Genomic DNA, 14,983 nt, shown 5'->3' with positions numbered 1-14,983 from the left:
AAGGATATACTAGCTTTGGAGGGGGTACAGAGACGATTCACTAGGCTGATTCCGGAGATGAGGGGGTTACCTTATGATGACAGATTGAGTAGACTGGGTCTTTACTCATTGGAGTTCAGAAGGATAAGGGGTGATCTTATCGAAACATTTAAAGTAATGAAAGGGATAGACAGGATAGAGGCAGAAAGGTTGTTTCCACTGGTCGGGGAGACTAGAACTAGGGGGCACAGCCTCAAAATACGGGGGAGCCAAATTAAAACCGAATTGAGAAGGAATTTCTTCTCCCAGAGGGTTGTGAATCTGTGGAATTCTTTGCCCAGGGAAGCAGTTGAGGCTAGCTCATTGAATGTATTCAAATCACAGATAGTTAGATTTTTAACCAATAAGGGAATTAAGGGTTATGGGGAGCGGGCAGGTAAGTGGAGCTGAGTCCACGGCCAGATCAGCCATGATCTTGTTGAGTGGCAGAGCAGGCTCGAGGGGCTATATGGCCTACTTCTGTTCCTAATTCTTATGTTCTTATGTTCTTATGTTATATCCCACAGCTTTTCGAAAGCTCTCTGGCTCATTATTGACTGACTCGCACCCGTGTCCAATTCCATGGATACTGGAACCCCATTTAATTTAACTTCCAGCATTATCGGAGGACTTTTGGTAAAAGAATGTACCCCATACACTTCTTTGTCCTGTACCTCGGGATGAATTGCCTGTGCTGCTTGATTTACGCTGGATCGATCGTCTTCAGCCACGTGGTGTGTTGCAGCACGCTTGCTCGGTTGCGGACACATTCACTGTAGATGCCCAATTGTTGCACATGTATTGTTGAATCAGCATTGATGGGCCTGATGATAGCCCCCGCAACGCCAACAAGGCGAGATTTGATTCACCCCCAATGGCAGACTTTGAGTAGTTACAGGTCATACGAACGTGGATGAGTAGGCCCTGCCATGTGCAGCTTCGCCTGCTGACGATATTATTTTATGCACAGTACATGCCAGTGAGTTTCGATGCTGCGAAGATATCTGTTTCGAGTTTTCGTCCGTGAACATGCATGCCTGGCCGATCGGGATGGTCCTGCTCAGGTCTAGAGATTCAGCAGCCAGCAGCTTTCGAAGGATGACCTCGTGGCCAATGCCAAGCATGAAAAAGTCCCGCAGCATTTCCTCCAACGCAGCTCTGAAGTTGCACGGCCCAGTGAGGCATCTCAGGTCGGCGACAAATTCCGCCACGTCCTGGCCCTCGGAGCGATTGTGCCTATAGAAACGATACCTCACCATGATGATGCTTTCCTTCGGTTTAAAATGGTCCGAACCAGTGTACACAATTCATCGTAAGTCTTATCTGTCGATTGAGCCAGTGAGAGTAGATTCTTGAGAAGGCAATAAATTTTTCATCCACAAACTGTGAGGAGAACCGCCCTGTGCTTATGTGTGTAATCGATTCCCTCCAATCCATTGACTACGAAGTACTGATCGAGGTGATCAGTGAAATCCTCCCAGTCTTCCTCTTCCACGAATTTCTCCAAAATTCCAACAGACATGGTTGCATGAAAGTTCGTATTTTTAACTCACCGCCAATTGTTAAGTATCGAATAACTCCACGAGGCTAAGTACGGTGAGCTAGTTCAGGCATGACCTAACTCCAGTTTATTTATTCTCAAAAGGAGGATTCAAGTGGACTGCCAACATTATATACATGGCTTGCACGTGTCTGTCACTGACCATTAGGACTCCGACAGTCGCGCCTTCCAGTGGCAGGTAAAACCCAGTTAACATACATAACATCATGCTTACTCACCGGTTGAATATCTGATTTGGTGGTCCTGGGCCAACTACACTCTTGGAAACAGAAGAGAATTTTAAAGGCATCTGAGTGAATTGGACCCCTGCCATAAGCTCATGCATGCCATTATATTGAAAGGTGGAGGTGCATTGTCCCTTTAAATTACATGCCCTTAACATTTATCAGAAGCTCTTGTGACCACCTATGTGAGCTGAAAGAATGGTTAATTAAGATAATGCTCAAGTGTTTTGAGATATTTTCCTCTTTTTAATTAGTTTCCCTGACTCCGAGGTGTTGAGAGAGAAAGAGAATGATAGATATGAAAGTGAGCAAAGGCAGTATTAGTGGTAGAAAATGTGCATTGCCATCAGTACCGAGACCTAGCTAACCTTGAGCTCACTGAACCTCTTCCTGCATGGTGTTGGCAGCTCTTGGAGTGATGGAATTAGAGCTACCACCTCCCTCCATACAGCTTGAACCATCCCCTTTTAGGGTTTCCTGTCCTCAGTCCACAACAGTCTTGCTTTGCTGACCCTGAATTTTGCCCATAGGATCTCCACAGATGCATGTGGGAGACATTCCAACTCCTGATACCTCCAAAGCTGCTGCTACAACCCAAATTCCTTTACTGTCCGCAGAACTTATTTCTGCTCCTCCAACTCAGGAATTTCATGACTTTTATTTTTACTGTATATATCTAGATATTATAGAATTTGGTAGTCACTTTAAATTCATTACTGCAGACTTGCACAGATAATGTAGTCCTGGCAGTCAAAACATGATCTGCTGTGAGCACCATGGGACCGGGGAGGCGAGGGGGACGGGTGGGCGGGAGGGGAGGTCGAAGGTCAGGTTTATCGGCCAACAGCAGCTCATAACCGGCTGCGGATTGCTCTTAAAGCTGTCCTGTAACTAAGAGGGAAATGGCTACAAGTAGTCAAAGTTGTGAATTCCCCATTTGGTAATCCGGGCTTTGGAGATCCCAGTGCAGGAGGTCCTGCAGAGAAAGGTAACTCCCCTGCAAAATAGAGCAGCAGCAACATAGAAACATAGAAAATAGGTGCAGGAGTAGGCCATTCAAGCCTGCACCACCATTCAATAAGATCATGGCTGATCATTCCCTCAGTACTCCTTTCCTGCTTTCTTTCCATACCTCTTGATCACCTTAGCCGTAAGGGCCATATCTAACTCCCTCTTGAATATATCCAATGAACTGGCATCAACAACTCTCTGCGGTAGGGAATTCCACAGGTTAACAACTCTCTGAATGAAGAAGTTTCTCCTCATCTCAGTCCTAAATGACCTACCCCTTATCCTAAGACTGTGTCCCCTGGTTCTGGACCTCCCCATCATTAGGAACATTCTTCCCGCATCTAACCTGTCCAGTCCCGTCAGATTCTTGTAAGTTTCTATGAGATCCCCTCTCATCTAAACTCCAGTGTATAAAGGCCCAGTTGAACCAGTCTCTCCTCATATGTCAGTCCCGCCATCCTCGGAATCAGTCTGGTGAACCTTCACTGCACTCCCTCAATAGCAAGAATGTCCTTCTTCAGATTAGGAGACCAAAACTGAACACACTATTCCAGGTGAGGCCTCACCAAGGACCTGTACAACTGCAGTAAGACCTCCCTGCTCCTATACTCAAATCCCCTAACTATGAAGGCCAACATACCATTTGCCTTCTTCACCGCCTGCTGTACCTGTGTGCCAACCTACAATGACCTACCGTTACTGATGTCAGGCTAACCGGTCTATAATTACCCATTTTCTCTCTCCCTCCTTTTTTAAATGGTGGTGTTACATTAGCTACCCTCCAGTCTATAGGAACTGATTCAGAGTCAATAGACTGTTGGAAAATGATCACCAATGCATCCACTATTTCTATGGCCACTTCCTTAAATACTCTGGGATGCAGACTATCAGGCCCCGGGGATTTATTGGCCTTCAATCCCATTAATTTCCCTAACACAATTTCCCGCTTTATAAGGATGTCCTTCAGTTCCTCCTTCTCACTAGACCCTCGGTCCCCTAATATTTCTGGAAGGTTATTTGTGTCTTCCTTCGTGAAACAGAACCAAAGTATTTGTTTAACTGGTCCACCATTTCTTTGTTCCCCATTATAAATTCACCTGAATCTGACTGCAAGGGACCTACGTTTGTTTTCACTAATCTTTTTCTCTTCACATATCTATAGAAGCTTTTGCAGTCAGTTTTTATGTTCCCCACAAGCTTCCTCTCGTACTCTATTTCCCTCCTCCTAATTAAACCCTTTGTCCTCCTCTGCTGTATTACAAAATTCTCCCAGTCCTCAGGTTTGCTGCTTTTTCTGGCCAATTTATATGCCTCTTCCTTGGATTTAACACTATCCTTAATTTCCCTTGTTAGCCACGGTTGAGCCACCTTCCCTGTTTTATTTTTACTCCAGACAGGGATGTATAATTGTTGAAGTTCATCCATGTGATCTTTAAATGTTTGCCATTGCCTATCCACCGTCAACCCTTTTAGTATCACTCGCCAGTCTATTCTAGCCAATTCACGTCTCATACCATCGAAGTTAACTTTCCCCAAGTTCAGGACCCCAGTCTCTGAATTAACTGTGTCACTCTGCATCTTAATAAAGAACTCTACCATATTATGGTCACTCTTCCCCAAGGGGCCTCGCATGACCAGATTGCTAATTAGTCCTTTTTCATTACATATCACCCAGTCTAGGATGGCCAGCCCTCTAGTTGGTTCCTCGACATATTGGTCTCGAAAACCATCCCTAATACACTCCAGGAAATCGTCCTCCGCCGCATTGTTACCAGTTTGGTTAGCCCAGTCAATATGTAGATTAAACTCGCCCATGATAACTGCTGTACTTTGTTGCACGCATCCCTAATTTCTTGTTTGATGCTGTCCCCATCCTCATTACTACTGTTTGGCGGTTTGTACACAACTCCCACTAGCGTTTTCTGCCCTTTGGTATTCCGTAGCTCCACCCATACAGATTCCACATCATCCAAGCCAATGTCCTTTCTTGCTATTGCATTAATTTCCTCTTTAACCAGCAATGCCACCCACCTCCTTTTCCTTTCTGTCTATCCTTCCTAAATGTTGAATACCCCTGGATGTTAAGTTCCCAGCCTTGGTCACCCTGGAGCCATGTCTCCATGATGCCAATTACATCATATCCGTTAACTGCTATCTGCGCAGTTAATTCGTCCACCTTATTCTGAATACTTCTCACATTGAGGCACAGAGCCTTCAGGCTTGTCTTTTTAACACCCTTTGCCCCTTTAGGATTTTGCTGTAACGTGGCCCTTTTTGCTTTTTGCCTTGGGTTTCTCTGCCCTCCACTTTTACTTTTCTTCTTTCTATCTTTTGCTTCTGCCCCCATTCTACTTCCCTCTGTCTCCCTGCATAGGTTCCCATCCCCCTGCCATATTAATTTAACCCCTCCCCAACAGCACTAGCAAACACTCCCCCTCGGACATTGGTTCCGGTCCTGCCCAGGTACAGACCATCTGGTTTGTACTGGTCCCACCTCCCCCAGAACCGGTTCCAATGCCCCAGGAATTTGAATCCCTCTTTTCTGCACCACTCCTCAAGCCACGTATTCATCTGAGCTATCCTGCGATTCCTACTCTGACTATCACGTGGCACTGGTAGCAATCCTGAGATTACTACTTTTGAGGTCCTACTTTTTAATTTAGCTCCTAGCTCCCTAAATTCATCTTGTAAGACCTAATCCCGTTTTTTACCTATATCGTTGGTACCTATATGCACCATGACAACTGGCTGTTTACTCTCCTCCTTCAAAATGTCCTGCACCCGCTCTGAGACATTGTTGACCCTTGCACCAGACAGGCAACATACCATCCTGGAGTCTTGGTTGCGGCCGCAGAAACGTCTATCTATTCCCCTTACAATAGAATCCCCTACTATAGCTCTCCCACTCTTTTTCCTGTCCTCCTGTGCAGCAGAGCCACCCACGGTGCCATGGACTTGGCTGCTGCTGCCCTCCCCTGATGAGTCATCCCCCTCAACAGTACCCAAAGCGATGTATCTGTTTTGCAGGGGGATGACCGCAGGGGACCCCTGCACTACCTTCCTTCCACTGCTCTTCCTGTTGGTCACCCATCCCCTATCTGTCTGTGTAACCTTTACCTGCGGTCTGACCAACTCACTAAACATGCTATTCATGTCATTCTCAGCATTGTGGATGCTCCAGAGTGAATCCATCCGCAGCTCCAGTGCCGCAATGCGGTCTGTCAGGAGCTGCAGCCGGATACACTTCCCACATATGTAGTTGAGTGTCCCTGACTTCCCACATAGTACAGGAGGAGCATAACACGTGTTCGAGCTCTCCTGCCATGACTTAACCCCTATATTAACTTAATTTGGCGACACAAATGCTAAAGGTTACTTACTGATAAAGAAAAGAAAGAAAAAAATACTCACCAATCACCAGCCAATCACTTACTCCCTTGGCTGTGACGTCACCTTTCAATTTCTTTCTACTTCTTTTTTGCCTTCTCTCCCTGCTGCAGCTGCACCAGCTGGCCTTTATAGGCTGCTCCGATGTCCCTGAACTCCCGCCTCTCCAACTGCCATAAAACTGACACAACAAGTAAACACCATCTCACCTTTGGCCTGAGCCTGAGACCAGATGAGAAAAGGTTTATTGGCTTGCTTTTACAATGTTGCCCTATATTTTGTTTATTCATTCTTAAGATATGTATGTCATTGGCAAGGTTGGATTTATTGCTCATTCCTGGTTGTCCTGAGAAGATGGTGGTGGGCGATGTTCTTGGACCACTGCAACCTGCTTGTTAATCTTTGTAGTGGTTTTATACAACTGAAGTGGTTTGCTAGGCCATTTTGGAGTGTAGTTAAGAGTCAACCATGTTGGTGTGCGTCTGGAATCACATAGACCAGATTGGGTAAGGACAGCAAATTTCCTTCCCTCAAGGGCATTAGTAAACCAGTTAGGTTTTTATGACAAACACGACAGCTTCCAGGTCACTTTTACAAGCTTTTTAGTTCCAGAATTTTAAAAGCTGAATTAAAATTCTCTATGATGGAATTTGTACCAACTTTCTTTGGATTATTAGTCCAGTAGCAACCACTACACTACACCTGACCTGCACATCATCTAAATGTGGTACACCACACAGAGAGAAAGTACTCTGCTTTCTGTTCATCTTTCTAAATTCACAGGAATGCTTGTGTTGCTCCTGTGTAATATTGCTATATCAACATGTTAACTCTGTAGCCCATTAAATATACCAAGCAACAAGCCCCAAGGGTATTTCCAGCACAAGGTACCAGAATGCTGCCTGTTCACAGAGCCCTAGAAGCTGACTGGGTCTGAGCACTTGGCCCAAATTTTGCCAGTGTATGCTGTCGTAAGCCATCTGAAAAGGCCCCACAAGTTTTGTGTTTCCGCATGTGCTGCGCATGCGCGAAAACCCGGAACTTGCGATCTGTCAACGGACCCAAAAATTACTTTCACTGGCGCAGGGTTGGATTATTTGCCCAACTGCTGCCCAGCAAATGCCCGCAAAACCCTTAGCCTGGTAAAAGCATAGGATAGGGCCTGCTTTCACCAGCGTAAGGGTTAATATAAATCTTAAATTAAAAATGTAAAAATCATGCACAAACATTTAAAATTAGTTTATGTAAATTTTGGCCCAGATTAAAATATTTAAAATTATTTTTCAAAAAAATCTAATTTTTATTGTATGTATTGAATTGAAGGGATTTTTAATTAAATTTGAAAAAGGGAAACATTTATTTTTATTCCAGTTGTATTAATTATTTGGGGATTCCAATAGGGTTTATGTGGATTCTGTTCATAAATGGAATCTCCACAAGCATATTAAGAATCCTCCTTTCTGATTGGAGGACTTGGCCCATGTAATCCCAGGAATGTTTCTGAACCGCCTGCATCCCTGGGATCCGTGGGCCTTTATGCAGGCATATGCCTACAGGCCCGAGACCAAAAGTCTCTGAAGACTGGGAGACAGCAGGTAGGTGCAAATGCTGGGCCTACCTTCTTTTTCATTCTAATTTCAAGTTGCTTGCAGGAGGCAGAGCATAACGAGACATCACATGCAAACAGGGGAGGGGCATCACCAAAGTGGGGAGAAGACCATGGAGATTCTTGGTGTTGATAGACTAGAGAGTGGGAAGGGGAGGTTGGAGGCCTCTCCCCAAGCTCATGGCTATTATCCTATGCTTTTTTCCCCTTGTCTACCGATTCAACTAGATCTTCTGCTCATTTTCTTCTTCTGCTTGCTCTTGGGCTCTGTCCCTTTGCAGGACAATGTTACACAGGACACAACAGGCTACAATAATCTTGGAGTCATTGCACTGTAGCATTTACTCTGATTTCTGCAGTCATCTGAACTGATGTATAAGGATACCAATCATGTGCTCGACTAAGCTCCTGCAGAAATATGCACCACATTGAACCTCTCCTCAGGTCTTGTCTTTGGGTTTTATCCTGGTGCCATCAGCTAGAGAGAACAGAAAACATTGAGTGCCTGTTGCATCAGTGCCACTTTAGATAGTGGGCTGCTTGAGTGTGTTTGCATGTACATGTTGAAGTGATGGTGATAGGATCCATTTTATTTTTGTATATTTTTCCAATAATTCATTTTAGAAGGGAAAATGTGAACTTTTCAAGCATTAACATTTTTTGTTACATTTAATTAACAACCATACATATAATCTCTCTATGAACAATTGAATGTTTCATTTGCTTACATTCTTATGCAAAAATAAAAAGAATCACATTACCATTTTTAACGAAATAAAGACCGTTACAAAATTATCAAACAGGAAACTGTGACCACTTAGAAAAAAATCACGGTTGGCACACTCCGCATCTCTCCAGAGACAAGTATTGGCTGGCACCTTCCAGAAGCGGCAGTCAGCCAGCTCCCTGTTTCCAGTCAGCCACATGATGCAGTGACGTGAGAAAAAGGGGGGGGGGGGGGAAGCTAAATCTGAAAACTGTTTCAACAACGGCTCTAGCTTCAGGAAGCACTCATGGAGTGAAGTACAAGTGACACGATGGGTCCGATTCACATTCTCCTATTCCTCAGCCTTTCCGAGATTGCAAACTCAATCACTCGAACTTACTACATCGCAATCAAAGAAGAGACGTGGAACTACGCGCCCAGCGGCACAAACGTCCTTACAAACCAGGACCTGGAACAGGATAAGTATGTAGAAAAGGGAATTATTGAAAATATTGCCTTCAGCGGGTCATAACTATTGATTGCAGCCGGCAGTGTTTGTGTTTCGAAATCTTTAGCCTTTCCTATCACTATCAATAGTGTCTTCAAAATGCGAGACTGCATTCGTTTCTGAAGACGGAGATGACTATAGATAAAGGAATGTACCACCACCTCTCATATCTGTTACACCCGGCACCTTCCAATCTCAAGGTTGCCTTCTTTATTTGTCTGTTTCCACCTACCTTGCTTTTTCCCATTTCATTTTTAATGCAGCTTTGCTTGTCTTTGGAAAGTTAAATAATCTATCATGTGTCTTTCGGATGAGACGTTAAACCGAGGCCCCGACTGCTCTCTCAAGTAGACATAAAAGATCCCATGGCACTATTTCTAGGAAGAGCAGGGGAGTTATCCCCAGTGTCCTGGCCAATATTTATCTCTCAATCAACATAACAAAAACAGATTATCTGGCCATTATCACATTGCTGTTTGTGGAAACTTGCTGTGTGCAAGTTGGTTGCCGCGTTTTTGACAGTACAACAGGGACTACACTCAAAAAAGCACTTCATTTGCTGCAAAGCACTGTAAGACATCCGGTGGTCGTGAAAGGCGTTATATAAATGCAAGTCTTTAAGAAATAGGAGCAGGAGTAGGCCATTTGGCCCCTCAAGCCTGCTCCGCCAATCAATAAGATCATGGCTGATCTGATCCTGGCAACTCCACTTCCCCGCCCGCTCCCCATAACCCTTGACTCCCTTATCATTCAAAAATCTGTCTATCTCACCTTAAATATGTCCAAAGACCCAGCCTCCACAACTCTCTGGGGTAGAGAATTCCAAAAATTCACGATCCTCTTTGAGAAAAGAAATTCCTCCTCATTTCTGTTTTAAATGGGCGACCCCTTATTCTGAAACTATGTCCCCTAGTTCTAGATTCCCCTATGAGGGGAAACATCCTCTTTGCATCTACCCTGTCAAGCTTTCCGTGATGATGCATTCTTTAAAAAGGGACACTGTTATAATGTTGTAATGTGATTTGTGAATAGATGATGTGTTAAGTCTGCTATTTTAAAACTATCAACTATCTTAAAAGTTTAATTAAAAGTCAGTTCCATGAAAATTGCGTAGTAATCCAGCAGTTTACCAAGCGGCAGAAGTGGTTGACAGAGTGGGTATGCAGCTGTGTCTTTGAAGTAGGATGCTGAGAACTCTCTGTAAGGGACAATGCTGCTTTAACATTTATTTATGCAATTTATATTTTGATGATGAGGAGGTAGTAATTGCAAATAAATTCCCCTGTACAAGAAACATCAGTTAATTTTCTGAAAACTGCCTTGCAATGTGGATTTTTTTTAGATTACTCAATAGCTATTCAGTTTAAGTGTTACCTTGCAACACACTTGCCATATTTGTACAATCTATCAAGTCTCACTCATTTCAAAAATGCACAATTCTGCATTTTAAGTAGGTTTGCAATCATTCTTTTTGATGGTAAATCTCACTCCCTCCATTTTGGATGTGAGGTTTCAATGAAGCAATTAATTAAATGGGAGAATGTTTTTGTGTAGCTGATTGTGTCTTCAACAAATTCTTAAGTGTATGTTTAAAAATTAAATAGTAGCAGAAAAGTTTGTGTTGTAGCACGGGCTTACACAATAGCTAACACAATGTTGACTATAATATTTTTTGCAAACGGGCAGGTTGCTTATTCAACGTGTATTTATATAGCACTTTTAATATAGTGAAACATCCCAAGGCGCTTCACAAGAGTATTATGAGATTAAAAATGTGACACTGAGCTGCATAAGTAGAAATTAATGCAGGTAACCAAAAGCTTGGTCAAAGAGGTAGGTTTTAAGGAGGAACGAGAGATAGAGAGGCAGAGCGGTTTAGGCAGGGAACTCCAGAGCTTGGGGCCTTGGCAACAGAAGACACGGCCACCAATGGTTAAGCGATTATAATCAAGGATGCTCAAGAGGGCAGAATTAGAGGAGCGCAGCCATTTCGGAGGGTTGTGGGGCTGGAGGAGATTAGAGATAAGGATGTGCGAGGCCATGGAGGTATTTGAAAATAAGGATGAGAATTTTGAAATCGAGGCGTTGCTTAACTGGAAGCAAATGTAGGTCAGTGAGCACAGGGGTGATGGATGAGCGGGACTTGGTGCGAGTTAGGACACGGGCAGCCGAGTTTTGGATCACCTCTAGTTTACGTAGGGTAGAATGTGGGAGGCCAGCCAGGAGTGCGTTGGAATAGTCAAGTCTAGAGATAACAAAGGTATGGAAGAAGGCTTCAGCAGCAAATGAGCTGAGGCAAGGGCGGAGGCAGGCGACGTTGCAGAGGTGGAAATAGGCGGTTTTAATTATGCTGCGGATATATGGTCGAAAGCTAATTTCAGGATCAAATATGACACCAAGGTTGTGAACAGTCTGGTTCAGCCTCAAACAGAAGTTGGGGAGAGGGATGGATTCAGTGGCTAGGGAACGGAGTTTGTACCGGGAACCGAAAACAATGGCTTCAGTCTTCCCAATATTCAATTGGAGAAAATATCCACTCCTCCAGAACTGAATGTCGGACAAGCAGTCTCACAATTTAGAGACCATGGAGGGGTCGAGAGAAGTGGTAGTGAGGTAGAGCTAGGTGTCATCAGCATACATGTGGAAACTGATGCTGAATTTTCGGATGATGTTGCGGGCAACATGTAGATGAGAAATAGGAGGAGTCCAAAGATAGATCCTTGGGGGATATCAGAGGTAATGATGCGGGGGCGGGAAGAGAAGCCATTGCAGGTGATTTTCTGACTACAATTAGATAGATAAGAATGGAACCAGGCGAGTGCAGTCCCACCCAGCTGGGCGATGGTGGAGAGGTTTTTGGAGAAGGATGGAATGGTCAACATTGTCAAAGGCTGCTGCAGACAAGTCAAGAAGCATGAGGAGGGATAGTTTGCCTTTGTCACAGTCAAAAAGGATGTCATTTGTGACTTTTATGAGAGACATTTTGGTACTCTGGCAGGCGAGGAAACCGGATTGGAGGGATTGTCAAACATGGAATTGCGGGAAGGCTGGGCATGGATTTGGGAGACGACAACACGTTCAAGGAGCGGGAAGGGAGGTTGATGATGGGGCAGTAGTTTGAAATATTCGAAACATTACAAAGTAGCTGGCACCAGTGCTCAGTTAAAGGTAACCATTTTCCATAAAACAAAAAATATATTCCAATTTACATGTTTTCTTGCAATCCTTCATACATCAATCAGAAGCATCACAGATTGGGGGCAGATGCATTGGGGAAATGTAGTGTAAAAGAGATCATTGTATTTCAGCAAGTTGAGACAATGAAAGAATTGTCAGATGAGCTGTACATGATGCAGGGGAAATTTGAGACAGCCACACATAGTCACTAGATCTTCATAAATTGACACAAACTGCAATGTGATCGCCTTTGCCTTAGATTTTTACTCAGCGAGTTATGATTTGGAATTACTCTGCCTGACAGGGTGTTGGAAACAGATTCAGTAGTGACTTTCAAAAGGGAATTGTATATATAATTGAAATGGAAACATTTGCAGAGCTGTGGGGAAAGAGCAGGGGAGTGGCACTAATGACATAGTTTTTTCAAAGAGCTGGCACTGGCATGATGGGCTAACTGGCCTCCTTCTGTGCTGTATGATTCTATATTACTCCAGTTTGTTTATTCTGATCTATGCTATCAGAAATGGATGTGCACTGGCTTTCATTAATAAGTCTAACAAGTGGGTCCATTATTTTCTTAAAGTAAAGCTCATGGATGTTTATAGTCAAAATATTAAAAAGCAAAAATTAATTTGACGGCATGCCTTCAGTAATTGGGTGGGAGGGAGGAGGTTTGCAAAGCAAAGATATGCTGATGCTTGAACATTTCTTCTGCAATGTGTAATAGCAACTGTACATTTTCAAAGACCTGAGAATGAAATGGTGAGAATTACAGGTACAGGGTACTTCATTCTCCGGACTTAAAAAGAGATGTGCCTTTTATTATAGATTAACTGAAGGGCCTGAGCACCTACTCATGAGTCATGCCTGTGGTAGAGTATAATCTTTGCACAAAATTCACAGCCTTGGCTGTGGAAATTCAGCTGGTCTATAGTACAATTTATTTTGTGTGTCAAATCACACTCGGGTCTGACCACATTATCTCCATTATAAGCACACACATGAGACAATTCATCAGAGTAATGTCGGGGTAGATTTTCAACTTGCCACCCAGATATAACACTGGTCCATTATAGAATTGTTCGCTTTTTCTTTCAATTGGAATCAATAAAAATTAAAATTAGGCGATTTTCTATAATTGGTGACCAATCCGCAAAGCCGGGTGGCAAGTGGAAAATTCATTCCATCATCTGAGCTACAGTATAAGAACAGGTGCCAAGGTACTTTCCCCTAAACTAATGCACCATGATACAGATTAAAACTCTTCTGCCTGCTTTCTCTGAAACTGCATACAAGTTACGGTGTTTACAGGTGTGTTTTCGTTTACTTGTTCTTGGGATTCGGGCGATACTGGTAAAGCTGCATTTATTGATAATCCCTAACTGCCCTGAGAAAGTGGTGGTGGGCCGCCTTGAACTGCAGCAGTTATTATGGTGATGATGCTACCAGATGGAGTAAGGCAGGTAATTCAAGGATATTGACTCAACAACGATAAAGGAATGGTAGTAATGTGTGTCCAAGTATAGTGTGACCATAATTTTCTAAACCGAATCCGGGGACACAGTGGGTGGGAAGACAGTAAAGTAGCCAGGACAGAATTTGTAGGTTGTGAAGTGTAGCAAGACAAAATCTTTTAGCAGTATGTATTTTAACAGTTGCACAAGTTTCACAAATGTGCATATAGTTATCGAGGATGCGAGATCACACTATTGAAGCAAATTCGGACACATGACCTTCCTCCTCCCTCCCCCGGCCCAGTGACGGAGGTCGCGTCTGACTGCCCTCCCCCATCCGTGACTGAGGTCCTTTCTCCACCCCCCCCCCCCCCAGTGACTGCGGTCATACCTGACGCACACTCCGCTCCCCGTGACTGAGGTCACACCTGACTGCCCCGCCCCCCCCCCCCCCCCCCCCCCCCAGTATAGGATCATCTGCTGTCACTAATTGCTCAACCTCACTCATGAACTATGGCTCACCTGGTGCTCCTCGACCAGGCCAACATCCTCAGCATTGAAACACTGACCACACTTGATCAGCTCCGCTGGGCAGGCCACATAGTTCGCATGCCAGAGACGAGACTCCCAAAGCAAACCCTCTACTTGGAACTCCTTCATGGCAAACGAGCCAAAGGTGGGCAGAGGAATCGTTACAAGGACACCTTCAAAGCCTCTCTGATAAAGTGCAACATCCCCACTGACACCTGGGAGTCCCTGGCCAAAGACCACCCTAAGTGGAGGAAGTGCATCCGGGAGGGTGCTAGGCACCTCGAATCTCGTCGCTGAGAGCCTGCAGAAATCAAGCGCAGGCAGCGGAAAGAGCGTGCGGCAAACCAGTCCCACCCACCCTTTCCCACAACGACTATCTGTCCCACTTGTGACAAAGATTGTGGTTTTCGTATTGTTAAAGCTGTATTTATTGATAATCCCTAACTGCCCTGAGAAATTGCTGGTGGGCTTCAAAAGCTCCGACTTCACGCTCCTGGCTGGGAGGCTCATGAACACGTGTCAGAAAATCAACCGCTGATCCTATCCGCCTGTCCCACACAATCTGGTTTCCCCTACTTCACAACACGTACACTCCCCACCCTCACAGCCATAGGGTCTCCTGCCAGAGGTGTTTGAGTGGAAGCGCGGTGCCGACGGAGGAGGAGAGCGGCCGGTGATGAGAGGGACTCCGAGTTTCCCCATGTCTCCTGAAATTGCTGACTCATTCTTGGGCTATGGTTCCACTATCCATCTGGTACTTCACTGATGGGCCCCCGGCCTGCGAGCACCATCGGAGCAGG

The 14,983-nt window shown here is 44.5% G+C and overlaps 1 protein-coding gene across 2 annotated transcripts in view; it reads left to right on the top strand.

The window, feature by feature from the left end:
• Window positions 1–8,788: 8,788 nt before the first annotated feature.
• Window positions 8,789–14,983, top strand: part of hephl1a (hephaestin-like 1a) — a 146,878-nt gene continuing 140,683 nt past the window's right edge. For both annotated transcript variants that reach the window (XM_070891980.1, XM_070891981.1), the window contains exon 1: window positions 8,789–8,996. In XM_070891980.1, coding sequence (XP_070748081.1) covers window positions 8,845–8,996 — 152 coding nt within the window. In that variant the 5' untranslated portion in view covers window positions 8,789–8,844. The remainder of the gene's footprint in view (window positions 8,997–14,983) is intronic.

The sequence above is a fragment of the Pristiophorus japonicus genome, chromosome 10 (genome assembly GCF_044704955.1).
Source record: "Pristiophorus japonicus isolate sPriJap1 chromosome 10, sPriJap1.hap1, whole genome shotgun sequence".
In the NCBI taxonomy this organism is placed as follows: domain Eukaryota; kingdom Metazoa; phylum Chordata; class Chondrichthyes; family Pristiophoridae; genus Pristiophorus; species Pristiophorus japonicus.
The sequence above is the reverse complement of the archived record's forward strand: the minus strand, read 5'-3'. Positions and strand labels throughout refer to the sequence as shown.